The sequence below is a fragment of the Canis lupus genome, chromosome 17 (genome assembly GCF_003254725.2).
Source record: "Canis lupus dingo isolate Sandy chromosome 17, ASM325472v2, whole genome shotgun sequence".
NCBI classification, from domain to species: Eukaryota; Metazoa; Chordata; class Mammalia; order Carnivora; family Canidae; genus Canis; species Canis lupus.
In genome coordinates this window covers 1,932,680-1,960,241 of record NC_064259.1, presented here as the reverse complement: position 1 = coordinate 1,960,241, position 27,562 = coordinate 1,932,680, and the positions used below count along the sequence as shown (strand labels likewise).

Genomic DNA, 27,562 nt, shown 5'->3' with positions numbered 1-27,562 from the left:
GTGTGTCTACTTATGCCACTGTGTCTGTTGTGTCTGTTACATGTGTCCAGTGTGCCTGCGTGTGTCCTGCACGTGTGTGTCCTGTGTCTGTTATATATGTCATGTGTGCCTGCATGTGTGTCGTGTCTGTCCTGTGTCTGCTACATCTGTCATGTGCATCCTGTCGGGTGCATCTGTGTGTGTGTGCCATGTCTGTTGTATGTGTCTGTGCATCCTGTCTGTCGTGTGTGCCTGTGTGTGTGTGTCTGGGGTGTGTGGGTGTGCCTGTGTGTGTGCTTGCTCACTGCTCCCTTTGGCCCCTTCTTGGGCAGCAGGGGGCACCAGCGTCCTCCTCTGTGCCCTCCTTGTCACTCTGGTCCCTCCCACCACCATCCCCTCCTGGGTACCCGTTGGCTGTGTCCTAGCCTGATGCCTTCTGAAAAGCTTTCCTGCATTTCTCAGATGTTTTTCTAAATACCGTCCCAGACATGAAGACCTTGCTTGAAAAGGTAGAATGGGGTTCACAGCTGGCATCTCACTAAGGTGCCCCGGGTGGATGGGTGTTCCTACCCTGGCAAGTACTGAGCTCAGTCCCCGGCCCCGGTCCCCAGGCTGCTGGGCAGCGGGGGGGGGGGGGGGGGGGGGGGCGGGGGGGGAACCCTCGAGGCCCCCGGAAGCAGCAGGGAGCATGGCCGGATCCCAGGTGCAAATGTCCTTTGGAGGGGGCATCTCCGTGTCTCCCCAGGGCCCCCCGAGCCTCTGCCTTCCCATGCCTCACCGGCTTATGCTCTCCCTCCCACATATCCTGAGCTCCCATTGCCCCCGAAAGTGCCTCCTCACGGAAGCTCTCCTCTCCTATCCCGGCCTCCGGCTGGACTCACGACTCAGGGGCGCTGGCATGACATTCCGGCCTGTGTTCGTGGGGCCTCTTGCTGGCAGTGGATACCCAAAGGCCCCAGCACATGTGCCCCGTTCACCTCTGTGCCTGCAGCCTCCTGAGCCGGTGAGGTCTACGCCTCCTGTCCTGTGCCCTCCTGGTCAGCACACTCTTCCCTTCAAAGTGATCAGTGTTGGAGCTCCTGGCCTGCTCAGTTTGTGGAGTGTGCTGTTGGGAGTTCGAGCCCCATGTCCGGGTGTAGAGATTACTTAAAAATGAACTATTAGGGAAAAAAAGTGGCTCAGTTTGGAAGATCAGTTATATAGCTATGTAATAGCTGCTCAGAAAATACTTATGGGTTGAATTGGTTAATTTAAGTAGAATTGAAATACTAGTCTCAGTGAGGTTTGATGAGACGTAGTAGGCTTCCTAGGACAGAGCGTGCTGAGATGCAGTGAGTGAGGAGGTGGGAGGAGGCCCGGCCAAGATAATGCTGAATTTTCTCTGTGCTCCGAGGGGGGACAGCATCCTGGGAGGAAGGAGACCGGCGTCCCCTCTGCCCCACGTCCTCCACCTTATACTAGACACAGGTGCTGCTTTGCACAGCTCATGCAGTAGTTTGTGAATTAGGCCTAATGTCAGAGTGAAAAATTGAAAAAGGAACCAAATACAGAGTGGTCTGGTGATTTCTGCCATATAGTTCCAGTTACTTCCCAGTAGTTCTCCATTACAGGGGAGCAGGGACCACGGCGGCCAGCAGAGGCAGCTCGGCCACTTGGGACATGGGCAGTGGAAAGAGCCCGGGTCAGGCGAGTTTGCTGCCCTGCTGTTTCCCAGCTCTGTGATCCTGGACCTGTCAGGTGACCTTTGGGGTTTCCATCTATAAAATGGGCACAGTCTGAGCTACACCATTATTTGAAAGACAGGAGTTGGGGAAATGTCAGGTGATGTATGTTAGAGCAGCATCCATGCCCACGGTGGCCCCAGGTTGGAGCAGGAGAAGGAGCTGCATCCCCGAGGCCCCAGCTTAGAGCAGGACTTGGGGGACTGTCCTGAGAGTGTCCTAACCCTGACAGTTTCATACCAGGAGTGATGGGTGGCAGTGCCTGGGCCTCGCTGCAGCTGTGGCCTCCTTTGTGTTGGTGGTTAGCTGCCATAGGAGCCCTTGGGCACATAGTCCCCAGAGCTCCTCAGAGTCATCCTTAGCACAGACTTCGTTGAGGCTCACAGCTTCCCACTCCATCCTTCCCACTCCCATCACTGTGGGAGCTTCTTAATTTGGGGTAAGGAACCATCAGAGGTAGATGCCAGGGGCCCTGGAGGGTACAGGATGAATGTGGTATGTCTTTCTGGAATGTTTATTCTGTTTAAGTAATGAAAGCATTACTTTTAGCCTAAAATGAACATAGGTATGTTCTGGAGTGGAATGCAATGTTTACATGGACCCCTTAACACCACACGAGGCTTCTGATAATGTCCTCGGATCTGTTAGGCCAACACATGACAGTCTAGAGCGTCTTCCCATGTTCCTGCTGGCGTTGGCGTGGCCCAGTGAAGGCTCTGTGCTGAGGGGCGGGTGGGGTGGGGGCGGGGGGCTGAAGCCTCAAGTATGACACGAAAGCCTTGTGACACTGGCCCTTCCCCTGCACACATCCCATGGTCCTGGCTTCTGCCTTCACTTCCCTTTGCCAAATCCAAAGGGCCCTAAGTAGGTCAGGTGGTGTTCCTTTCCTGAGACCCAGCTTCCTTTTGCACATCCTCTCTCTCTCTCTCTCTCTCTCTCTCTCCCCCCCTCTCCCTCCCTGCCCCTCTGCCCCTCTCCCCCTCCCTCCCTTCCTCCCTCTCCCTCTCTCTCTCTGAGATTCCCTAACATCTGTGGATAACTTCCTGTCCGACTCATGAATGAGCCAGGGTGGTGCACCAGGCCCAAGCAGGGTCTTCTTGGCGATCCATACTGGGGCTTCTTACTAGGTCATCCAGGATGGCCTTGGTCAGTATCCTGAGCCTTGAGCTGTGACCTTCTCATCTGTCAGCTGGTCTGCAGAAGAGTTTGAGCTTTGGTTTTCTTTCCAGCTTTGTTGATGTGGGGCCCAGATCAGGACAGTGTTCAAGTGTGCTACTAGGTGATGTTATTAATGTTGCTTCTGGTAGAAAATGATGACTCCTTCCTGGCCACTGTATCTGGGGCAGGATTCTGGCTCTCTGACCTCTCTTAGGCAGAGCACTTGCCATTCCAGGCTTCCTGACATGTCATATGGAATCCTCGCAATGGTGGGATGAGATTGTGTCATTCCCAGAGACTATTTGTGGTCATCTGTGGCCAGGGTTTTGTTTTGATTTCTTGATTTTTTTTTCTTTTCTTTTTTTTTCTTTTTTTAAGCACAGAAAGGAACCATGGCGTAATGTAGCTTATCTGTCAATTTCAGAATCCCTGCAAGAGCCGGAGGTTATGCGGGATTTATTGTTCCTGCGTGTGAATGACGTTTGCTGCTTTTAATTTACAGATTTGATGTGGTGACAGTGAGGACTTGTGTTTAAACTAGTCATTGTGGCCAAACTGTCCCTCTGTCATCTGCAGCTGCTACAGTAACAGTGGCCGTGATGTGGATCACTTCCTGGGTCACTTCCTCTGGGCCCTGGGTTATGGCCCCCGGTGGTGTCCTCACTGGTCCAGACAGCCTGTCAGTTGGAGTTCGGTGCACAGTAGGGCTGTTTTCGATCCTACTAGTTCATTCCGAGGTCACAGATGGATTTAACTAAGAATCTCCAGCTTTAGGCATTTGTAGTCATTCCACATTTTAAAATTATTGTGATTGATTGCTTGAATTTCTGTTGTACTCAAGACGTAGCACGGAAAGTTGAGGACAGAGAGATGAGACACCGGGTACCAGGCAGCAGAACTGCGTCCCACAGGGCAGATGTAGAGACGGTGCTGACGGGAGCCGGTTTGGTTAGCTCGGCTTCAAACCACTTTTAGATCCTTCCCACGTGTGTGCAGCCTGACCTCCACGCCAGTCCCGAGGCCAAGGCAGCACACTGAGCAGTAGGGGGGCGAGGAACGGGGCGGGGCGGTGGCTCAGAATCCCAGAATCCCAGCCCGGGCCGCGCCCTGCCGTGGGCTGCTCCGTGGTCGGGGCTTGGCCTCTGCTCCGTGAGGCATGGATGCTCTGATAATGGCCTGTGAGAACAGCTAATCTTAAAGAGGAACCAGTATCCTTTGGGCTCTTAGGAGGACACTACGAAGCACGGCCCAGGTGCGTCGGGGGGCTGGGCGGAGGTTTCCCCAAGGAGCGAGTTGGGAGCGGCCTCAGCTCCTTGGGTTCCGGGGGCCACCGCCTTGGTGGGGAGCCTGCAGGTGGTGTTCTGAGCCCACCTGGTTCGAGGTCTGCCGCCTGTCCCGCTGTGTGGAGTTGAGGGGCGGCCCTGGACGGTTCCCGGGGCTCCCCAGAGCCCGCAGCCCAGGGCTTTCTGGTAGCAGCGGACCAGAACACTGGGGTTTCTGTTTAAAGCTGCAATTTCCCGTTTATCTCTGCATCAGATTAGAAAATTGCATTTTTTGACTTTAAGCGGTTCTCTTATGAAAATAAGCTAAGGGAGGAAGCAGCTTTTCCTTGGAAAGGAATTCTTCGAAGGCCTCTCTGTGAGAGACCATAATTCTGAGCAAATGGCCGCGAGTCCGCGAGGGCCGGCGCCTGGGAGCCGGGGACAACCGCGGCCTTCGGGGCCATTGTCAGGCCGGGAGCCAACTGGAGTGCCGGGCCCGGGAGGCGCGTGACCACAAGTCCCGTCATTTCCGAGGCACACAACCGTCTGTCTCTGGTGACCACTTCCTTGGTACCCTCCGCACAGATCGGGAGAGAGGGGCCGCCGCCGCCTCGGTGCACACGCGCACGCTCGGTCGGGGCAGGCGACAGCTAGGTCTTCCGGGGTCCCGGGGCGCGGGAACGGGAGAGGAAGAGGGGGAGGGTGTCGCGGGACCGCTGCCCCGGGGAGCCCGTCCGGGGAGCCCTGCAGGCCCGGGGCGGGGTGGCGCGGCGGGGCCGTGAGAGCACCTGGCGGCCGCTGCCTGCCTCCCACTGTCACGCATCCCCGGGACAGCATTTCGGAAACGGAAGCGTTCTGTGTTCCACGTTAACGCTTAAACGTGTGGTGTGCCCCCGCGTGCCCGGGACGAACGAGAGCAGGGCCGGCGCGCTGAGGTGCTGCCGAGGAGCTCGTTCTGGAGGCGGGAGCCCAGATGGGCCTGCGGTGGGGTGTGCGCCGTGCGCGTGGGTGTGCGTGGAGTCGAGCGTGAATGTTTGTTGAGGCTGCGTGGTTTGTGTTATGTGCTGAATGTGTGTTGGGGTGTGGAGAGTGTGAGGAGTGTGTGCTGACTACTGAGGGTACGTGGCAAGTGTGGAGCGTGTGCTGTGTGTGTGGGGTGTGTGGAGAGCACAAGGCGTGTGCTGTGAGTGTGGAGAGCGTGATGTGTGTGCTGTGCGCGTGGAGCGCGAGGAGCCGGGGGCGTAGGGGAGCCACGGAGAGGCCTGCGCGGGGTGGGGGTGTCTCGCGGGCCCTGGTCCTCCCGCCGTGGTCCCCGCGGCCGCCCGCGCCCAGAGGCGCCGTGAGCGTGGAGACGGCGGAGGGGCTTCATCACGGAGGCTTGGGCCCCGGCCGCGGGCCACGTGCCTTATGTGGATTATCTAGTCTGTACGTTTATTTAAAATGTTTGCGCAGGGTGTTGGGGTGGCAGTGACACGCACCGCAGTAGTAAAGCCCGCAAGAGTCCTCAGGACCCGGGCTGCCCCTCCGCCCGGGAGCCCCGACCCACCCGCGCGGCTCCGCGGCGAGCTCCCAGGACGCACCTGGGCACTTCGCGGGCGGCGCCGAGCACGTGGGCCCTGGCGGCGCGGGTTCTGCCCCGTGAGGGAGCCCAGCCTCGGCCCCGCTCCTCACCCCCCCGCCGCCCCCCGGCAGCGCCCTGTGGTGCGCCCACGGCTCTTTTGTGTCGGATTCGCGTGTGAGATCCTGGGGCAGTTGCCTTTCTCCCTGTGACTCATTCGTTACTGTAACGCCCGTCCACGCGACAGACGGAAGGTCGGGTGTGTACGGCACAGCCCTGTTTCAGTGTGTGTGTGAGTGTGAGTGTGTGTGTGTGTGCGGGGGTGCGTGTAATCTGTTTAGCCGTCCCGCGCTGGGCCCGGCGCTTGTTCCCGGCCATGGGCACGGGGCAGCACCTGCGCTGCTGGGCTCTGTTACGGGCGTCTCCTCCGGGCCCGGGAGGAGTGTGGTGCCTGCAGGCTGGCAGCGTGCTGGTCGCGGGCGTCTGGGCCGCAGCCCTTCTCTCCCCTTCGTTGCGAGGTTAGGGCTCGCCCGGGCCACCTGGGAGCCGTGTGTGTGGTGCCAGGCAGGTGCTGGAGCTGAGCGGCCACGAGACGGCAGGTGTTAGGCGCAGGCCCTTCACCCCTTCGGACGTCCAGGTACGTTTACAGACCCCGCTGCGGTGTGGCCGGCGCTGGTCCCGTTGCCTTCCTGTCCCCGGCGTGTTCCCGTAGGCGCAGGGTGCCTGCCACCGGGGCCTCCTGTCTTTCCAGGCGCGGGTGCGGGAGCCGCAGACGTCCTCAGAGGTATCCGCGCAGCCTGGGTTTGCACAAAAACCCAGGCTTTTGCGGATTCATGCTGCCGTGTTACCAAGTGTGTGTGAGCTTCCGAGCTGTGAACAGCAGGTCGGGAGAATTCTGATTGCCAGGGGCCCTCTGAGCCTTGCGGAGTCCCCGGGACTCCTGGCTTCCAACACGAGGGCTCGAGTGGGCAGAGCTCAGACCACAAGGACGCCTGCGCTGTTCCTAGGCCGTTATCTTACAGGAGCTAGAATTCCAGAACACGGGGCATGTTTTTAATTAGCTTCTTCTTCTTTTTTTTTTTTTTTTGAGATTTTTATCCTGTATTGTGTCTCCACTCCTAACTAACCTCTTTGGATCCCATCTGTGTCGTATCGCCGTCCTCATTGACTTTCTGTAGCACCTCCAAATTTAGTATCATCTGGAAATTTAATTAATGTGCTGTTTACTGCTCCTTCCAGATCACTAATGAAGATGTTAAATAAGACTTGATCCCCAGAGCACCCGCCGGACACCTCCTCACAGTAACGTTCCGTCATTTATCAGTGCGCTTCCTTTATGTCCTTTCTCCAGGTTTCAAGCCACGAGGGGGTGCTTACACAAAGCTCAATTTGAATTCATTTTTTCCAGTAACACTGTACGAAACACTGTGCCAGATTCCTCCCGCCACCCCAGATACGTTCCTCGCTTTGTTCTTCCCCAGGCTAGTGGTGTGTGCCCTGCCCCCGCCGCACCCTCCTCCCCCCACCCCTGTGGCAGCAGAGGCCGTGGCCCGGGGAGGCCAGGACCCGGACCCAGGATGCTTGTGTCTCAGGGCCATGCCCCTTGCACAGAGGCGTCTCGCTGTTGTCTTAGTCTCCTCGGGTCACCGTGGCAGGTGCCCCAGACTGAGGGGCCCAGACAACAGACGTGTATTCTCTCCCAGCCCTGGAGGCTGGAAGTCCACGACTGAGGAGTGAGCAGGCTTGGCTTCTCCGTGGCCTGTCTCCTTGTTTTGCGGATGGCCACCTTCTCCTGGTGCCCTCACGTGGTGTCCCTCTGTGTCTTCGCCTCCGCTTCCTGCCAGGACATCAGCTATTGGATTAGAGCCCACCCAGATGGCCGCATTTAACTTAAAGGCTGTGTCCCCAAATACAGTCACGTTCTGAGATACTGGGGGTTATGGCCTCGCATGTAAATTTCACGGGCCACAATTCAGCCCGTAACAGCCGTGGATTATTTGATTGATTGATTCATTTATTTATGCAAGAGGTTTGCGGAGGGGGTTCCATCTCGATCAGGTTCTCAGACCAAATGTCAGGTAACCTGCCTGTCATCACTCGATACATTCTTGGCGTTTCACGACCCAGTTCCCTGGTGAGGTGGCACACGCTTCGCTTTTGTGTTTTTAAGACCTTGGGGGCCCGCCATCTATTTCGCTGAGGCATTTTGAATCGCTTACTGTTGAGACTGGGCTGTGATTGGAGAGTGTGGGCAGCAGGGTGTGGCAGGGGAGATCTGGCCCAAGGACCTTTGGGAGACGGGTGGCCCTGCAGGGAGGCCTGGGGTGCGGCCACGGGCGTGTTACAGAGGATCAGCTGCTCTGTGTGTGCAGCCTGCTTTGTTGGAGGCCCTGGGGGGGCGTAGTGGTGGGGCCACGTAGCCAGAGCAGCCCAGGCCTGCAAGCAGCAGCTGAAGTGCCAGGCGGGGGTGGTGAGCATGCTCGTTGGCTGGCCCTGCAGAGAGCAGGACTGCCAGGCAGCAGCATCTCAGGGCGGGCTAGGGTAGGTCGGAGCGGGCGTGGCCAGAGGCTCGCAAAGGGCAGTTTGGAGGGAGATATCCACCCCAGAGCCAGGGGGGTTTGAGATCAGACTTGTATTTTCAAAAGATCACCGAGGAACAGGAGGGGGTGCCCAGGGCCCGGGAGATTGCCCTGCTGCGGCTTCTGCTCCTTCCGTCCAGGTCATGCTCGTCTTCTGTGGTCCTGTGATTCGCCAGATGTAAAACTGTGTGAAAATAGCCTTTAAAAAACAGCGCAAGTACTACAAAAATGAGAAAACCCTTCTCAGTGCTCTGGTAACGTTTCAGGAAGACAGAAGAAAGTATTTAAAAATAAAAAGTGTGGGCCCAGGATGGGAGAATAAAGGTAAACAGATGTGGCATAGGGTTGGTAGGCTATGATTCTTTAGAAGTTGTCTCTATCACTGGCGATCTGCTTGGCTCCTCTTGTGGCCCCGTGGGAGGGCGACTGGGCGGCAGCTGCTGTTACTGGCCGCGGGAGTCAGTGTGGCGCCCCCGCGGCTCCCCATGGCACCCCGCATCTGCGGGAGAGTGTCCCACGTCAGGGCCAGGTTGCGCTTTCCAGCAGAGGAAGGTGATGCGTCAGGAAGCCGGTAGATCGTGGCAGCATGGAGTCCTCGGGAAATGAGAACGCGAAGCGCTGACGGAGCACCAGCCGTGTGGCAGATGGCCGGTGCGTGGGCCCCGTGCCCCGAATGCTGGCCCACCCGGCTCTGCTGCAGAGGACCAGCAGAGCGCCTCCCGCCAGTGAGCCCTCCTGGGCCCCAGCGGTCAGGCGTGGTTCAGCCCGCGGGGTCCCTGGGGCCTCGTGGGGCTGGGGGTGGGGGTGGGAGGCGGCTGACCCCGGGGTGAGGGTGAAGGTCTCAGCCCCCCCTCCTCCTCCCGCACTCCCACCGGGAGCCTGCTTCCCGCCCTTGCCTTCTCCGCACGCCCAGCTGGGCCTTCCCGTCTCATCTCCGTGCTTAGATTCCACCCCTCCGGCTCTTTCCCCTCAAAACAGATCCGGGCTGGGTGCTGTGCTGCTCAGCAGCCCTCCCTGCTCCCCCGTGGGCCGCGGAGGAAGCTCAGCGTGGGCCCTGAGTGCTGAAGACCCTCTCAGGCTCGGCCTGCGTCTGTGGAACTGCAACTACGGGGATGGGACGATGTGAGTCCTGTGAGGGGCTGGTCCCGAGTGCTTGTCTCCTGCGCGCTCTTCCCCACGCCGCCTCCCAGGTGGGCCCCCCACTCGCTTCTGTGGTTCTCCGGCTGCCTTTCATGCTCAGCTCCCCGCCTTAAACCTTCTGCCCGCAGGTAAGTGTCTGCCTGCGGGGACCCTGTGGCACCCGCTGCGCCCTCCCGTCTCTGGGCCCAGCACCCCTGCTTGTCTGGCCCCTGCAGGTAGAGCCGGGCGGGCTCTGGCTCTGGGCACTTGAGAGACTCACCGGGTCGCTGGCCCCCTGGGCAGGTGGGCCATGTTTGCCTCTCTTCCAGATCTGTGGTGAGGCCCAGATGAGAGTGCGGCAGAACTAGGGCTGACGGAGAAAACGCAGGACACCTCAGTAAACTTGAATTTCACACACATAAGGAGTAATTTTTAGTGTAATTACGCCCTCTGCGAACTATTTTTACTCTTCAGTCTGGCAGCCCTTGACGGACGGCACAGGAGGCTTAGGTGTCATCCACCCGGAGTGACGCTGGGTCGTCAAGAGGAGGTGGCTGTCAGCTTGACAGAGGCGGTGGGCGAAGCAGCTCTAACCATCTAGAACGTTCTTAAGCCTGGGACACCAGAGATGTAGCGGCAGTCACTGAGGCAGGTGCCGCTGTCCACATAGCGCAGGGAATGGCAGGGGTCCTGGCCCTTCTCCCTCTCAGGCTGCACCGGGAGCCGCGTCTCACGGCTGGGCTGCTTCTCGCAGGGGCACCATCTCATCTGCCCTTCTGCCCGCCTCTGACTGGAGTTGGAGGTCAGAGTGCCCGTCTGCGCACTCGCGGGACAGCCCTGCGGGGGGCGTCACCCGTGCGCCCAGGTTGCTGACCACGTGGGCATGGCCTGTGCCGCTGAGGCTGAGGCACTGCTTAGGCCGGGCTCCAGTCGTGCAGGAGCTGCTCTGGCTCTCACCCGGGAAGGGCTCTTAAGAGGCCTGATGTTTGGGCTTTTATCTTATTTTTGGTTTACATAAAAACAGGTTTTTGTAGACGTGATCACATACCTGCTGAAAAATTCTAACAACAAAGAAGGCTGAGTAGCAAAACTTAAATCTCCCCTCCACCCCCAACCACCAGCAGCCGCTGTAACCTCAGAGGTTTTAGGAAGTCAGGGTTAAAGGTTGGGGTCGATCCGCAAGGAAGCAACGTCATCTCGTGTGGCAGTGTTGTGGGAAAAGTGGAACCGCGTGTAAGAACAGTGTGTTACTTTGGAAACCTGAAAGTGAAGGTGCAGGTTTGTGAATCATCCTTTGTTCCAGAATGACCCGTACATCATTCCACCTGGATGTCAGGTGGAGCACATGCTTTGGGTCTGAGTATGTAGGCAGAAACAAGCCTCCCGAGACTCCACACCCTTGTGAGGACCCCCCCGGCTCTGGGGAGACCAGGGGCGGGGCAGGTGAGGAATGAGGCCGTGAGAGTTGAGGTGAACAGGAGACCCCAATGCCCCTCGGGCATTTCCTGCCATCTGTCCCAGGCACTTGGCAGGTCACCAGCAGGGAGCCTCTCCCGGGCGTCGTTAGACAAGGTCTTTGCAAGGAGTTGCCCAGGAAGACGGAGCAGGGAATGGACCTCAGTTGCCCGTCTGGCCTGCTGGAGCTGTCTCCCTCGGCACCCTGGCCGATCAGCTTGTGGAGCTTGCTTGGTTCTGTGTAACGTGGGGCCAGTGCCCCCGGCCCCGCCACAGGCCTCCCCTGGAAACACATGCTTGGCCTTAACCTCCCAGGCACGTGAAGGTCACACGAGGTGGCAGCAGAGGGGCTGGGAGCAGTGCATGCTGCTTGGCAGGTCCCGTGACGGAGGAACCTCGATTACCGAGGTGCCTTTGGGCCTGGACGGCAGGTGGGCAGCAGGCCGTGCGCTCTTCTCTGGGTACCTGCCTTGGTGTCTGCCCTGGGTTGTCACGGCCCCTGCCCAGTGATCCTCTGGGACTCTCACCCTTTGCCGGGGCAAAGCTCGAAGCTTGTGGTGTGTTGGAAATGCGCGCTGAAAAGGATGAGCAAGCCCTGAATGGCAGAAGTTAGCTTTTGGGAGGATCTAGGGAAACTGGACTTGGAATATCATAGAGCATTTTTAAGAAGATCTCCACAAAGTCCTGTAATTGGATCCAAAAAATGAACCACACACTTTGGAAGTAAGCTTTCTCTCCTTAGGGAGGACGTGGCCAGACTAGTGGTTTTCTTTTCCAGGAAACTGTTTTACACCACAGCCCCCCAGAAGTCAGCAAAGGTCGCCTTTGTTGACTGGGGCGTGGCGGCTGGGGTTGGTGGGACGAGACGTCAGGGCACACCTGGGATGCCGCAGTCTCTGCCACAGAGAGAGGGTGGCCTCAGTTTGCTTCGTGGAGGGAGAGGGGCCCACTTGAGAGCGCTGTCTTCAGCTGTCTGACGGGGGGGAGCACTGTTTTTGGGCCAGCCAGTGAGAGCAGCAGGGTGAGGAGCTGCAGCCGTCTGTCATCCAGAGACACAGGAGACCCCCCCCCCCCAATTTGTTCTGTTCCTGGAGTGTGCAGCAGATGCCAATGGCTCGGGCTTCTGTGACTGTCCTTCAAACCCCGTCCAGCCCTGCATACCTGCAGATCCCACGTTGTGCCCATGTTCTAAGCGGAGGTGGTAAAATGGGGGTTGGTAGCAGGTGCCTCCCCCCCACCCCCGAGTCTCAGCGTCTGTTGACTTAAGTGCGTGGAAGAAAGAGACACAGACTGTTCTTGGGGAATGTTGGTTCGCTTCTGGGTTTGAAGTACTCGACTGCCTCCTGTGTGTTCTGAGTGTGGACGGTTCCAAGTTCTTGCCCTCTTGGGTTTGTTTGTACTTAACCACCCCCCTCCCCGCCCAAAGGAAAAGAACACTGTTTATAATTACTTTTAAAAAATGTTTTCTAACCTGTGAAAACAAATCCTTTCCGTTATCCCTAAATTGTTGAAAGTGTGTTGGGTTTGCCACATTCAGTAACTCGTGCCTTTGGTTACTGACCTACATCAGGATTGGCAAGATGCTTTCATAAGAAGTTGATGATACTTTGAAGAATTCAGGAGTTTGGGGTCTCTGCATGAGTTCTACATTTGATTTTGAAGAAAGAATCTATGAAGAATCTTACTGTAATGTCTTATTTATAACAGATGCCTTGACTGTTTATAGGAGCTGGTCTTGGATGGAATGGCATCAGGATGAGATCTACATAGATTTCCAAACCAGTATAGGCTTTCTGTAAAAATCTATGTTAGTTACAAAGCCCAGGTAATTTATCTAAAAAAGAAAAAAAAATTATCTAAAAAAGTAGCAAACTGCATGTAGGGAAGGGTTGCTAAAAGATAAGGAATTAATAATTAGTGTTTTGTTTTATTTTGTTTTTATATAGGCTCCAAGCCCAGCACGGAACCCAACACGGGGCTTGAACTCATGACCCCTAGATCAAGACCTGAGCGGAGGTCAAGAGTCAGAGGCTTAACTGCGTGAGCCACTCAGGCACGCCAGTAGTTAGTCTGTTTCTGAAAATCTTATCCATAACTTTTGGAAACCAGATTAATCTGGGAGTGTAAAACATAAGAGCAAGGAGAATAAAATCCTGTTCTGTTCCTGGTCTCTCAGCTACTGAAGCATCTAAGGTCCGGACACTTCTGGTGCTGGAGATGCTTCCGCCTGAACACAGATGGTGACCTGGTTAGATCACATGCTGCTCTGCAATTTTCAAAACACTTGTCAGGCTATTTCTTTTTTTTTTTTTTTTACTTGTCAGGCTATTTCGATGTGGTATTTCTGGTAATCTGAGTGTAGACATCTTCATATTCCCCATTTTATAGATAAGGAAATAGAGGTTCAGAGGAATTCATTTGCTCGGGATCTCCAAGATAACATATCAGAATCAAATTTCCGAGAGAAATCTACCATTCCCACCCCCTACCCTGTGATGATTTCTCCTATGTGTGGAAAACTTAGACTGATTTGTTTATTTGAAAAAAAAGCCTGATGTTTTGGGGGAAAGAAGCATAAAAAATTTAGGATTGTACGAGGCATAAAAACTTATAGTACCAAAGTTTAATAGATTAAAAAAAATGATCTTAAATATGCGTGAGGTAGGAGAGGTATCCTCCCCAAGTACGACCGTGCCCTAAAGACCTTGTATGTTACGTGTACTGTGATACAAACTTACTGTAAAGTTCAGATGAACTTTTTATTTTTAAATTATCAAAGCTTTTAGAAGCCTTTGAAGACTTACTGATGTTTCTGTTCTAACGAAAACATTAAAAGACGAAGTTTTTGCAATATCTTAAATATCCTGTTCTTTGGAAACCATTTATGTTCTTTAGGTTCTAGAGAAGAAGACACAGCAAACATCTATGTGCTGTAGTCAGCCTTCAGTGATCCCTGAAATGCTGTTTCCTGACCTTAGTTCTGTACCAAGGACGTGCTCCTAATATCTAAATGGCTCCTCATCCCTGCTTTCGGACAGAAGCTGGGGATGTGCCGCTTGACCCCTGCCCGCCGTGGATACCATCACCTACCTACCGGGGTGGCAGCTGGCTGCTCCTGTCTCTAGAGGAGCTGTGCGAGAGCCAGAACATTGCAGTGTAAAGGGTCACAGGGAGCTTCCTGCCCTCCGTGCAAGCTGCAGTCGTGAGGACTTGGAGCCACACATGTTAGGTCCAGTTCAAGGGAGCAGACTCCTCCAACGACGTGTCTACACAAAGCTCTTACCCACGTTGCCGGGCCTTTCCTGACTCTCCTGGTTTGCTCTCACATCTCCATCACGATTCCCCTCTTGCTAGTAAGGAGCACAGGTGTTATCAGAAGAGCAGGGAGGTGTGAGCTGGTGAGTTAAAGCCTCACCCCCACAGGAGCTGTCTGTCCTTTGGGGGCCCGTCCCTGGTCCTGGGCAGGCAGCCGCCGTGCGCATTCCCCTCCCTGCCTCTTTTGGGCGCAGTGCTCTGGACCATGCTTTGGAGGTTGACTTGTTTTGTACACAGTATGGAGTTGGGTTGTATGTGTGTGTGTTTTTGTTTTGTTCATTCTGCTCATCTTTGTCTTTTAATTGACCTACTTAGATCATTTACATTTAAATTATTGGTATGTCAGGGCTGAAGGCCACCATCTTATTTGTCTCTTCTCTCCATTGATCATTGCTCTTGCTTCTCTTGAACATTTCATAAAATTTCATTTTGATTTATGTGCAGTGTTTTTGAATATACTGCTGTCAACTTAGTGTTTGCTGTAGTGTAGTGTATTACAATCCACATATATCATGTATCAAATCTACGTTGAAAGACGTATAGAACCTTTAAGTAATTAGGTCCCTTTGCCCTTTCCACCTTTAAAATACAATTATCTGAAGTGTTTTCTCCATATTCATTGGTCATCAGATGTGGTGTTTTATATACATATGCATATGTATGTGTGTGTATACGTGCGTGTGTATATACACACATTATGTTTTCTCTCTTGCTCAAACAATGGGAATGAATTTCCCCACCGTTCTGGAGGCTAGGATCCCCCGGCCAGGGTGTCGCAGGGCTGGTGTCCTTGGCCTGTGTCCTCCTGCGGTCTTCCCTCAGTGCTGGGTCACGGTTTTTCATCAGCCATCAAATACAATTTAAGAACCATGAGGAGAAGGATAGTCCATCACACTGATTTTTACCCGTTCTAATTTCCGTTCCGCAGTGGGAGGCCTTCTCCAGTCACAATGTGAGGCTGGGGCTGCTGGTGGCAAATTCACTCAGTTCTCCTTCTGAGAATGTCTTCATCCCCCCCTCCTTCCCAAAGGGTGTTTTCACTGCCCACAGAACTCACCTTGGGCAGCTTACTACTTCTGGCATCTGGACAACCTCGCGCCCCCTCCTGTGGCCGCCACGCCCCCTGATGGGACAGTTGCCATCACAGCGTCAGTGGTCCTGTCGGGAAGGGTCATCTATGATGCGCCCACTCTTCCCGTGTCTCCTGTTTCCACGTGTCTAATTATGACACGTCTCAGGAAGGCTTTCTCTGGGGTTACCCTGTTTGGGATTTTCTCGGTTTCTTGAATCTGGATGCAGTGTCTTTTACCAAACCTGGGAGTTTGCAGCCTGTGTTTCTGCAGGTGTCTCGCAGCCCTGCTGTCCCTGACCTGCCCTGTGACCTCTTGGTTGTGAGTGTTGGCTCCTCCGCTTTCAGCTTTCAGAGTCTGTTTGTTTGTTTACTCTGTTTTCTCTCTGGTAATCGAGCTATTTTCTATTGTTCTGTCTTCAAAATCATGGATTCTTTCCTCTGTCATATTCATTCTGCTGTTGAACCCATCCACTGAGGTTTTACATTTTGGTTACTGTATTTTTCAGTTACAGATTTCCATTTGGTTCCATATCTTCTATCCCACTGGTGAGGTTTTCTTTTTTGTTGTCTTTTCTTTTTGGTTTTGAGTAACACTTGCCCGTTGTGGCATTTTTCTTACTGGCTGCCTTAAAACCCTGTCAAATACTGCCGATACGGATTCATCTTGGTGCTGCCTTTTCTCACTCAGATTCTGGTTTTCCTGGCACTTGGGAACCTCTGGATCTTGTTCTGGGAGGCACTTACCCTGTCCAGGTTTGGGGAGAGGGTCTTGTCTCACTTCCATGTTGTTCCACGGCTGATTTTGGGGGCCCTCGCGGTGTGTCCTGGTGTGCTTCATTCGTGATGCCTCTAGGGCTTCCACCTACCCCTCAGTAGGAATGGGGCCCACAGGACGTGGGCATGGCAGACACATAGAAGACTGCCTGGATACTGAAATAAAGGAGATGCATGGGCCAGAGCTACTGGATTGGGTTCAGCCTGGTCGTGGGATGGACAGTGTTGGTGTTATCAGCGGTGACAGAAGCAGGGAGGAAAGATTGCCTTGTTAATTGTCCACCTGGTGTCTTCTCCTTCCCCTCTTCCCTTCTTGTCCCTGGGAGAGGCTAGGCCTGAGACTGGGGCCCCCGTTGTGGATAGGGGATGGGATGGGAATGGAAAGTCAAATCACAGACAGTGAAATAACTTTGCTTGGCCTGGTGGGGCAGGCGATTCTGAGGAGCTCCGGGGTCCATCCCAATGCCGCTTTGTCCTGACCCGTGCCCTGCTGCACAACCGGCTCTTCCCCGGGGCCTTGCCAGCCTTGCTGTACCTGCTGTGTCACCTGTCCTCATGCCCTGGGGTTTCTTCAGCCATATGGGTTATGTCCTTCCTTTGGTGCTTGGGGACAGTATACATTTCCTTATGTCAGGGCTGTTACAGGTTAGACAAAATATGGCATTTCAGAAGTCTTCATTTTTGACATTTTAGTGTTTTTGTGAACCACACTCTTTTAACCATTTTTACAAGTTTGAGTATAGTTCACACCCAATGTTACAATAGTTTTAGGTGTGTCACATTGTGATTCAGCTTCCCTGTACCTTACACTGTGCTCACCACAAGTGTGGCCGCCACCTGTCCCCACACAATGTTACAGTACCGTCTGTCATTCTCCATGTGCTTTGCCTTCCATCCCCATGACTTCTTCACTCTCTCCCTGGAGCCCTGACCCTCCCACTGCCCTTCCCCATTGTGACTCTACCCCTACCCTCCGCCCCTCTGGCAACTGTCAGTTTATTATCTGTCTTTATGGGTCTGTTTCTGCTTTTTGTTTGTTTGTTTATTTGTTTTTTAGATTCCACAAGAGTGAAATCACATGGTTATTTGTCTTTCTCTGATTTATTTCACTCGGCATAATGCCTTCTAGATCCATCCATGTTGTTGCAGATGGCAAGATCTCATTCTTTTTTATGACTGAGTAATACTCCACTGTATACACACACCACATCTTCTTTATCCATTCATCTATCGATGAACACTTGGGCTGCATCCATTTCTTGGCTGTTATGGACAATGCTGCCATAAACATTCAGAGGTGCATGTATCTTTTCAAATTAGTGTTTTCATTTTCTTTGGGTAAATACCTAGTAGTGGAATTAATGGGTTGTATGGTGGTTCTATGTTTTAATTTTTTGAGGACCCTCCATACTCTTTTCCAGAGTGGCTACATCAGTTTGCATTCCCACCAACAGTGCGCAAGGGCTCCTTTTTCTCCACATCCTCAACAACACCTCTTGTTTCTTGTCTTTTTGATTCTAGCCATTTGACAGGTGTGAGGTAATATCTCATTATGGTTTTGATTTGTATTTCCCTGATGATGGGTGTTGTTGAGCATCTTTTCCTATGTCTGGCCATCTGTACGTCTTCTTTGGAAAAGTCTATTCAGGTCCTCTGAATATTTTTAATTGGATTATTTGTTTTTTTGGCGTTGAGCTGCAGAGGTTCTTTATATAGTTGGGCTATTAACCCCTTATTGGGTATATTGTTTGCAGCTATCGTCTCCCATTCAGCAGGTTGCCTTTTTATTTTGTTGATGGTTTTCTTTGCTGTGTAAAAGCTTTTTATTTTGGTATAGTCCCAATAGTTTATTTTTGCTTTGTTGTGAATCACAGATTTGATTGATGGGGTTTTATGAACTTTATTGTTAATTAATCTCCATTATTTAATCCTATGTGATTATATAAGATTTAAAAAATCTTCTATTTAAAAATAAGCAAAAAACTATTTGGGCTTTATACTTGTTTTTATTTATTATAGCTGTGTTTCTGTTTGGCTAAAGTTGTACTGTTTTGAAATAGAATAAAAGCTGTTGTCGGATCACATGACGGAATGGCACCGTTAGCCAGCAGAGGGCGAAGCTTCTCTGGGATTCTGAGGCCATGATATTAATCATGTTGTACGTTGTTTTCATTGTGTCTGGGGGGAAACTCAGAAGTCACATCGTGGACAGCTGACTTTTTTTGTGGCTGCTCATCATCTTTTGAATAGCCTTCCTATATTTGGGGGGAAAATTCCTAGGTTATTACCCCATTATGGAAATAAGAAGTCAAATTTGCAGTTTCCCTGTGACGAGGAGCTCGCATATGACCCAGGTGCTGCCTATTAGAGCTGGCCACACTGGACAGTGGGGTCTCCCACCGTGGCTGCAGATGGCTTGGGGGCATCGGGGGTCACGGTGGCAGCCTCGCAGGTGGCTTCCAGGTCGTCACAAGTTCCTGGCACGCCAGGAACACACCCGAGGCCTAGGGCAGCGGCGGCAGCCATGGGGCAGCCTTCTGGGTGCTGGGTCAGGCCCGTGCCTTGGTGCACTTTCCAGCCCCGCTCTCCTGTGTGACGGACACTTGCTCCTGCCCGAGCCCTCGGAGCACCTCTTTCGCTGAGCAGAGGCAGCTGCTGTGGACACGCGAGGCGTGGCAGAGCGGTTGGGCTGAGACCCCAAGCCAAGCGGCGTGCAGGTGCCGGCCCACCGTGCTGTCCTCGCCCACGTCCCCTGTGCTCCCTTCCCGTTGACCCCAGTGCGGGCAGGCTGCACGTCCCGCTCACCCCTGGCGCAGGCCTGGCCGCTGGGCCTCCATGTGCCGGGGCCTCCATGTGCCAGGGCCCCCCAGGCAGAGGTCAGCCTGGCCTTCCAGGAGCGTGCGCTTGGGTGGGCAGGGTGGACACTGTCCGGTTCCTTTCCAAGGTGACACTGGCCCGTGGCGGGTGCTCTGCGGGCGGGACTCAGAGGTTTAATGAGTCCTTGAGGGCCGGGGGACCTGCTGAGCTTCCCTGACGGCGACCGCCTGGACAGGGCACACGCCTTCTGCTCACTGATGCGTCTCATGGTCACCGACCTGCATATCACGTGTCGTCGTTCCCAGCTCATTCAGGATCAGCCTGCCGTGCAGGTCGGGGCCGTGAGAAGTCACACAGGAGGAGGCTGAGGGACAAAACGAGAAAAACTTGCGGGGAGGAACAGCGAGGTGGCCTGACAGAGTTCCGGGTCTCTCATCGAGGGGAGGGAGGCCTTGTGATTTCTCAGGAAGTTTCTAGACCACCGTTGAGTGGTCACTGCACGGTTCCGTCCAGGTGCGCCCTGGGGACATTGCGGGTGCCCTTCTCCACACTCCGGGAGAGTGAGGATCTCCGTCCAGCCGGTCGGATGACTTGCTTGGTTTCCCAAGTTCTGTTTACACTGTACCGTGGTCCGATACGCGTTGTGACAGCAGCATGTCTAGGAAAGAGCACATACCTTAATTTAAAAACCCTTCACTGCTAAAACCTGCTGACCACCCCTTGAGCTCCCAGCGCTGTAATCACTGGTCACAGATCATTGTAACAAACACAGTAGTGAAAAAAAAAAAAGTAAAAAAAAAAACCAAAAAAACAAATACAGTAGTGAAAGAGTTTGAGCTATGGCGGGAATCACCAGCATGTGGTGCGGAGACATGACGTGGGCGGGTGCTGTGGGCACAGTGCTGCTGAGGGACGCGCTCCGCACAGGGTGGCCTGGACCTCCGCTTGTACAAACAGTGTCTGCAGTGAGGCGGACACAGGAAGACTGGGTGTGTCTGGGCTTTGTTTTCTCTGAGTGACTTGAACGGAGATCCTTCTAGAAATAACCAAGGAAAAAATTCCCCAATTTTTATTTTTATTTTTATTTTTTTCTCTGCTTTAAAGATGAGCTTTCCCTTTGCTTCTAGACGACTGTACCACTGTGCTTCTGGAGGCGTCGCAGACTGTCAGCCAGAGCTTTCCTGTAGGACTCAGGCCATGTGCTGAGACGCCAGACGCTGGCCACCAGCCACCTGGTCAAGCTCTGAGCTGATCACGTCCAGGGAAGTTCAATGGATCGGGTCCAAGAAGTTTTCCAGCAGCTGAACCTAGAATCCCACCCCCCCCCACCCCACCCCCAGTCACTGTGGGGATATGCTGTGCGGGGATTTTTGAGTTCCTTTCTACTCTGGAGATTTTGCGGCAGTCTGTGTAGACTCAGGAGGCCTATTAAAAAGTCCTCTTGGGTTCCGCTTTGTTATGTGTGGCGGTCTCGCCTCCCTCGGGGCCTCCGGGGGTGGTCCTGTTAAATCCTAATTGGGGTGCTGCTCTCTCCTGACCTCTTCACCCTGTATCAGAGCGAGGGGTTCAGACGCGAGCCTCTGCGTTTCTGTTCGTCCTGTGTTCCTAAAGGAAACACCTATCACATCCAACATCGATGATATTTTAAATTGTGAATTTGTGTCCAAAGATTTCAAAGGTTATTAATCATACTTTGCCACTTTGTAAGTTTATTTTTATCCTGTCACGTCATTTTATCACTCCAAGCTTACATTTGGTCAATCTTTGAATTGAAAGTAAGAGGTTGGAATCATCACTGCAATGTTGTTAGACCAGAAATACTTCCCCAACGTTATTATTTTTTTTTTAAGATTTTGTTTATTCATGAGAGACACAGAGAGAGAGAGAGGCAGAGACATAGGCAGAGGGAGAAGCAGGCTCCATGCAGGGAGCCCGACGTGGGACTTGATCCCGGGACCCCAGGATCAGGCCCTGAGCCAAAGGCGGTGCTAAACCACTGAGCCACCGGGCTGCCCTCTTGTTTTGTTTTTAAGCTAACATGGTTGAGATGTGTTTATTGGAGCGATAGCACCGGCCATGGTGAGCCCCTGGGTGATTACGGATTCCTCGGCACTTGGCCTGGCTCAGCAGGGCAGAGTAGGTCTGTCCTCTGACTCAGCAACTGGCCCTAGGAGAGTCCCCGACACTCAACATTCAAGTGGCTGTCCTCCCAGTTAGTTCTCTGCAGAATTAGAACACCTGCCTCTGTGATTGTTGAGGAAGGTGCTCGAAAAGCAAGGCCGGTTGTATCCTTTTAAACAGAGGGAGTAGGTCGTGCACCTCCCAGTGAGCGCTGGCCTCTGCTTGTCCCAGGACACACCACCATGCTCAGGACATTCTGGAACCCCACTTGGGAGTGGCTTTAGAAGTCAGGTTCATTGCTAAGAAAACCTTTCTGCTGACTTTATACAATAGTTTCTAGCTCCTGATTACTGTGTCCTGTGTGATTACCTCTCTTGTTCAGCAGGCTGGATTCTGAGATTTTGGACTGTTTTGAAAACTCAGGTGTGCCCTAAAGAACAAGGTCTTACAATGAAGGATGTACAAATGAAAGTTTTGGGAGGAGTCTGCAGGAGCTGCCACTGCATTTTGGGGTTCATAGGCTTTGTTCACTCTTTCGTTGTTTGCAATTCACGACCTAACGTATTTTTATAGAAAAAGTGCTTGGGTGACAACTGGTTTATAAACACCCTGTTGATGGTCAGATGTTGATGTGATAGGGACTTTCTACCTTAGTCCTGAAAGAAGTGGATGACATATAGCTTGTTTTTGTTTCTCGTTGATTTATTTTTCATGGAAATTGGTGTTGGCAAGCAGGGCTGCCAATAAGGTATTTAGGCCGATACACAAAGTGCATCTGACCTCCATCCATAAGAAGTAGTTAGAACACACACACACATCAGAGAGTCTGAGGGGAGGACGGTCCTAGACCATCGCAGGCACCTAAGCATCTGTTTTAGGAACCGATGTCCATCCAGAGCTGTCTCAGGGCAAAGCGCCACATGGGAAGGAACCGATGTCCATCCAGAGCTGTCTCAGGGCAAAGCGCCACATTGGGGCTCTTGCAGAGAAGCTTCCGGGGCCTTTTGAGCACAGCAAGACTCGTGACTGTAACGTGGGGAAGACGCCGATGAGGTTGCAGTGTAGCTGCCAGGGCTTCCAGGCACCCAGACTCCCGGCCAGGCCACTCCACACACTCAGCCTGCCATTCCGTCTTCTGGAACAGTGAGAACCCGCACTTCCAAACGTCTGTGTGTCTGGGCCTCACTGATGCTGGGAGACATGGTGGTGCTGGTGGCGCCGAAGTGGGGTTTCACTGCAGGGAAGGGCTGTTCAGAAGAGGATTGCCTTCTCTTCCTGACTCCAGAGGGCAGACCTGGGGTCCAGCAGAGGAGGGAGCGAGGTGCACTGGTTTTGATGACGTCCTCTGTGAGGACAGGCAGGCCTGGCTCTAACTGAGGCTGCCCCAGAGCAGTGCACTGCTTTGCACGGGACACATTCATGGGGACCTCAGGACAGAAGGCAGGGGCCGCCCATGTCACTGTGGTTGGCATGTTTGTATGGGGTCCCTTTCCCTGCAGGGGACAGAGAGAGAGCATCCTGGGGGAAGCAGCCCCATTATGTAGTCACCATGTCAAGCAGCTGGGACATCTGAGAGTGTTCCCGATGGAACAGATTAAGGAGTTTGCAAGGTTATGTGGAGGACGCAGAAATGTACTTGTCATGGCCCTCGAATGTCAGCGGGGGGGGAACCATTGTTCCAGAACCAGTTTGCAAACACTGTGAAGACTGTGGGTTCGACGGTAGTACTGGGAGCCATACGTCCCTTCAAATGAGTGTAACCTCCTGTGACGCGGCGATAGGCCTGACAGATCCAGGGGAAGCAGTAGATGTAATCTGACGTCAACAAGACTGGATTCTGTGCCACACACCCAGCCATCCGTAAAACGGTGACACCTAGTCTAAACCAGTGATTTACAAACCTTCTCTTTAAAGCCATGCACCCACATTTTCATGTTGTGGGGAATCCCGGTCTATAGAGAGGCTAAGACCAGGGCTGGCGATCTCTGCCAATAGCATCTGTTAGGGGATGAGGGGAACAGAGAGCAAATGGAGCGAGACACTAGAAAGTCCTCCCCGAGTCACTGCCATCTGAAATGGCCAATGCATCAGCGTTGCCCACCACTCTGCCCCATGTGTTCAAAAGGGCCTGGCACGTAGTAAGCACTAAAAAAATATTTGTTGAATTCAGTGAATGAGCAAATACATGAAGGGTTTGCTCTGGGTCTACTTAAAAATAAAACTAATATAATTAGGATGATAGTAAACCGCACAATTAATGGGCTAACTCTGGCCCACTGCCGGTTTTCCGATAGTTTTATTGCCACACCATGTCGTGGCTGCTTTCTGTTGACGTGACAGTCTGGAGTCATTGTGACAGGGACCACGTGGCCCACAAAGCCAAAACCCCGTACCGCCTGGCACTGCACGGCAGGAGTTTGCTGTCCCTGGACTAGGATCCAGGAGAAAGTCTGTGCTTCCTCAGGTGCGTGAGGCTGGACCGGGGGTCCGTCCAGAGGCTCAACACTGAGAAGCCCAAAACTCCACTCACCACACAACAGGGCACTGCCCGACATAGGAGAGACTTGAGTAGCCAGCGAGCCTAGATCCCTTCTTTTATTGTTTATGAAACAGTTCGTATTTGCCAGGCCCTGCGGCAGCTTCCGTCTCAGTAAGCGTGTGACACAGGCAGGGATCTCTGCACTAGCAGACGAGCACGGGGAGGCTAGTGGCACTCGGGGCCCCTCCGCGCCTGTGGGTCTGGGGCCTGCGTCTCACAGCACCCGATGCTCAGGCCAGCCGCTCTCCTCCAGCCTCGCCTTACCTCCTCTCTTGGCACCCTACCGTCCGTGTTCACGTGCCCTGTTTGTCCACACGTCGCGCGGAGTGTTTCTTCATGCCAACTCTCCTGGTCTTTCCTTTGCCACCACACCTGCATGATGAGCTCCCAGCATGGGCCACCCTGGCCCAGACCCTGGAGCCACAAGGGACGAGTAAAGTCCCCTAGTGCTCATGTCAGGATCACGGGCAAAGAGAGGTGTTGCACTACCACACGGGAACGCCCCGAGAGATGTATTCTCGTGGGCACCACCTGCCCACCTGCTGATGCTGGGAGAGGCTGAAGGCTTCCTCTGAAGTAGGGACAAAGTCAGCTCCCAGGCTGGATGGGAAGGATGGTGGGTCAAGGCTGTGAGAGGCTCAGACCCAGGCAGCTGAGATGGGTGTGCAGGGGGAGGATGTGAGTGTGCAGGGGCAGGAGGGCAGGGTCGCATCAAGGTCTGGGACAAACTCCTGTCAAGAAGGTCACTGAGCTGGTTGAAAATAGTCATGCGGGTATAATAATCTCTTGCAGTTGGTCCTAGACCCAGGGCAAACAATTACTATTGTACAACAAAATTCATTTTTGCTTATTATTTAAAAAATACTTGTGTTTATTATATATAATTATTTACTAAATTTTAAAAAATATTTAATTTATTTATTCGAGAAGGAGAGAGCAAGCAGGGGCTGGAGCAGAAGGAGAGGGACAAGCAGACTCCTCACTGAGCAGGGAGCCCAACGCGGGGCTCGATCTCACGACCCTGAGATCATGACCTGGGATGAAATCAAGCGTCAGACGCTCCACCAACCGAGCCCTCCGGGCGCGCCTGTGTATTACACTTTTAAAGTGGAGGAGTGAAAATCTCAGGTGCACTTTGGATATCATCAAGGAATTATTAAGGTTGATACTTGTTCAAGTGTTGGCGACCATGACGTCCATCGGCCACTGCTGTACTGCATTCAGTGGCAGGGAGATGCATCTTGTTGAGCATCTTGTCTCGTGGCTTTGCTGGTAGCCTCATGCCACATCAAATGACAACATCGGGTGGAGTCCAAGTTGCCCATAATGAGGTTGAGGACTTGGTCGCTGCCATAGGTAACAGCCCATTTCTCACCTGGGTGGGTGGGTTTGCTAGAGCGTCCCAAGAGGGTGCCCCTGGCAGGATGCCACAGCGAGCGCCGGGTGCAGTGTATGGAGTTGAGGTGCACATGGGTCCTGGACCCCCAGGCTTTCCAGCAGGCCCTCCGTCTGCCTCCCTTCTCTGAGCCCACACGGGTCTCAAACTCCACTGGAGGCGTCAGCTGCCCCTGGAGCATGCAGCCTTGCCGTGATTCGAGAAGTCAGGGCCACCTTCAGCAGGCTGAGCACAGGCCCTCCAGGTGCCCCACCGACCCAGGCCACCACACCCCTCACGGTGCCCTTCACCATGCTCCACTCAGGGGTCCTGGGGTGTAGGCCACTGGTCTCGGTGGTCCTGGGGGCAGGGGCCAGCGGTCTTGGTGGTCCTGAGGGCAGGGGCCAGGGGCGAGCCTCCTGTGACGGCCAGAGTGCCCTGAGCCAGAGTCCTTGGGCAGAGCCCACCAGCAGCCTATAGGTTGTGACAGTGTCTTCAGGATGATCTGGGAGGGAATGCGGGGGACGAGAGGAGCCCAGAAGACTTGAGAAGGCTCCCACAGTCTAGAGCATGGTGCTCATTAGCCTGGAGGCCTGTGTGTGAACTGGAAGGTTCTATGCTGTTGGTTTAGCATGGCTTATTTTGTTTGATGTGAAAAAGTGATTCCCATTTTTTCTCCAACTAATGGCAGTTTTTTTCTAGACCTGGCCACAGAGGTTTATTTATAAATAGTTTTAGTGTTTCTGACAAAACAATGGCCCACCCATCACTGCCTCATATTTATTATTTTGGTAAGAGTGGAGTCTTCACTGTAACTGTTCGGGCTGCTGTAACAGCAGGCCTGTGCTTCTCACGGTCTGAGGCTGGAGTCCAAATCAAGGCCCAGTGAGTGTCTGGTGACGGCTGCTTCCTGGGTCATAGGTGGCTGAGCTCAGTTGGTGAAGGGGTGGGGAGTGCCCTGGGTGTCCTGTACGCGGCCTTGGATCCCAACGTGAGATGCAGCCCTGCCCTCCCAAAGGTCTCACCTCCTGGCACCGTCTCCAGGGTATTAGGGTCTCCCACGTGAGTCAGGGGCACCGTCTCTGGGAGGTTAGGGTTTCCCATGTGAGTCAGGGGTACCATCTCCGGAGGGCTAAGGGTTTCCCATGTGAGTGGGGCACCGACATTCAAGGTGCATTCAGACCACAGCACCCCATGTTGCCGTCTCCCACTCGCTAGTGTCATCCTCTTGCACAGGCTGTGCAGCTGAGGGCTGAGGGCTGTTTTGGGAGGTCCTTATCTGTCCATCCAAGGAGCCCAGGTGCTTTGGGAGTAAGTGCAGGGATGCAGACATTAGGATCAGATGCACCTGCTTTGAGTCTCAGCTCTCTGTGAATCTGTGTGACCTTGAGGCAGTTCGTAGGTTCTCTGAGGCATAGGGTCAGCATTTGTAAAAGAGGGCTCCTAGTAGCTGCTTGGGAAGATTGTGGGGAGGTTAAAGAGATTCATTCATGAGGTGCACATCGTGGGCCAGCCCTGAATCGGAGCCTTGGCAGTCACCATCACCATTGTGGATGGCACAAGGCATATGGAACATACTAGGCATGTGACCTTCACTGGATGAATGGGTTACAGAGCTCATCTCAGGATGACAAACCATTGACATCATGTAAATGACAGGTCGTCAAACTGGCTGCATGCTGGGATTACCCGAGCTGCTTGTAGAAGTCCCCTTCCCTGGGCCTCACCTTGAATTCAATGTTTTGCATAAGGCACTGACATTAGGAGTTTTAGACTATCCTTGAGTGATTTTAGCAGGTGGTCAGAATTGACACTGTTGACTTAAGACCTTTGGAGAGCAGGACACAATGGGCCTCAGGCCACCGTGTTGTCCCCCAGTGGGTACCCGGGATGGTGACCCTGTGATGGCCCTAAGGCGAGGGTGCAGATAGGCTTTGGAGTCCAGCAGAGTTCCACCCGAATTGGGACTGCCTCTTACTAGCTGTGGGACACTGTGGTCGGCCATGTGATCCCCAAATGGACTCTCCAAGAAGATCCAGAACATGGCTGATGCTCAAAAACACTGGTTTTGCTGTTTATAAATGATGACACGTGATGTAGAAGCATAGTACGTTATAGAGCTGATGTGTCCATTAAATGAGAGAAGGTTTGGAAAGTACGTGCTACAGCTTCTTAGACTTACTCTCTCATTGTGTCACCCATGTATGTTATAAATACGTTACCTACTAAACATACATGTGTGCTGATTGCTTTTAAAACTATTGTCTTAACAAGTATTTATATAAAAAGTTTTAAAAATACGATGTAACTTATTTTTATAATATAATCCTGATCTACATCATAATGCATTTAGCGAGCAGCCATCTTTCCTAGATCCTTTTTGAAAGCAGATAGGTTATAAATTATAAATATTCAATGCCTAGCAGAATCTGATACAGAGAAGGCATTCAGGTATGTAATGAACTGTGTACTATTCACATAAGATGGCATCCCATTTTGCATTGATGTGAATCCTAATTACAAAAAAATTGAATTCTTGACCTCCAAGTGACTGTGTAATACTGGGTGTGACTGTGATTCTCCTCTGCGCAGTCTCTTCCCACCCTTAGCCATCCCCCACTGCTGTGGGCACTGGTGCTCAGGTGGGAGCTGGCGCTCAGGTGGGGGTTCACATCCAGAGGGGTGGCTGGCTCTGAGTGGTGGAAGCTTCCAGGTGGA

At 53.2% G+C, this 27,562-nt stretch overlaps 1 protein-coding gene across 6 annotated transcripts in view; it reads left to right on the top strand.

Annotated features, from left to right (window-relative positions):
- The window catches only part of EIPR1 (EARP complex and GARP complex interacting protein 1), a 120,485-nt gene that overhangs the window by 29,845 nt on the left and 63,078 nt on the right, over positions 1–27,562 (top strand). The window contains exon 1 of one of the 6 annotated variants that reach the window (XM_025454773.1): positions 9,355–9,379. The exons of the other annotated variants lie outside the window; for them this stretch is intronic. Coding sequence (XP_025310558.1) covers positions 9,370–9,379 — 10 coding nt within the window. The 5' untranslated portion in view covers positions 9,355–9,369. Of the gene's footprint in view, positions 1–9,354; positions 9,380–27,562 lie in introns of those variants that run through there. 6 annotated transcript variants of the gene reach the window in all.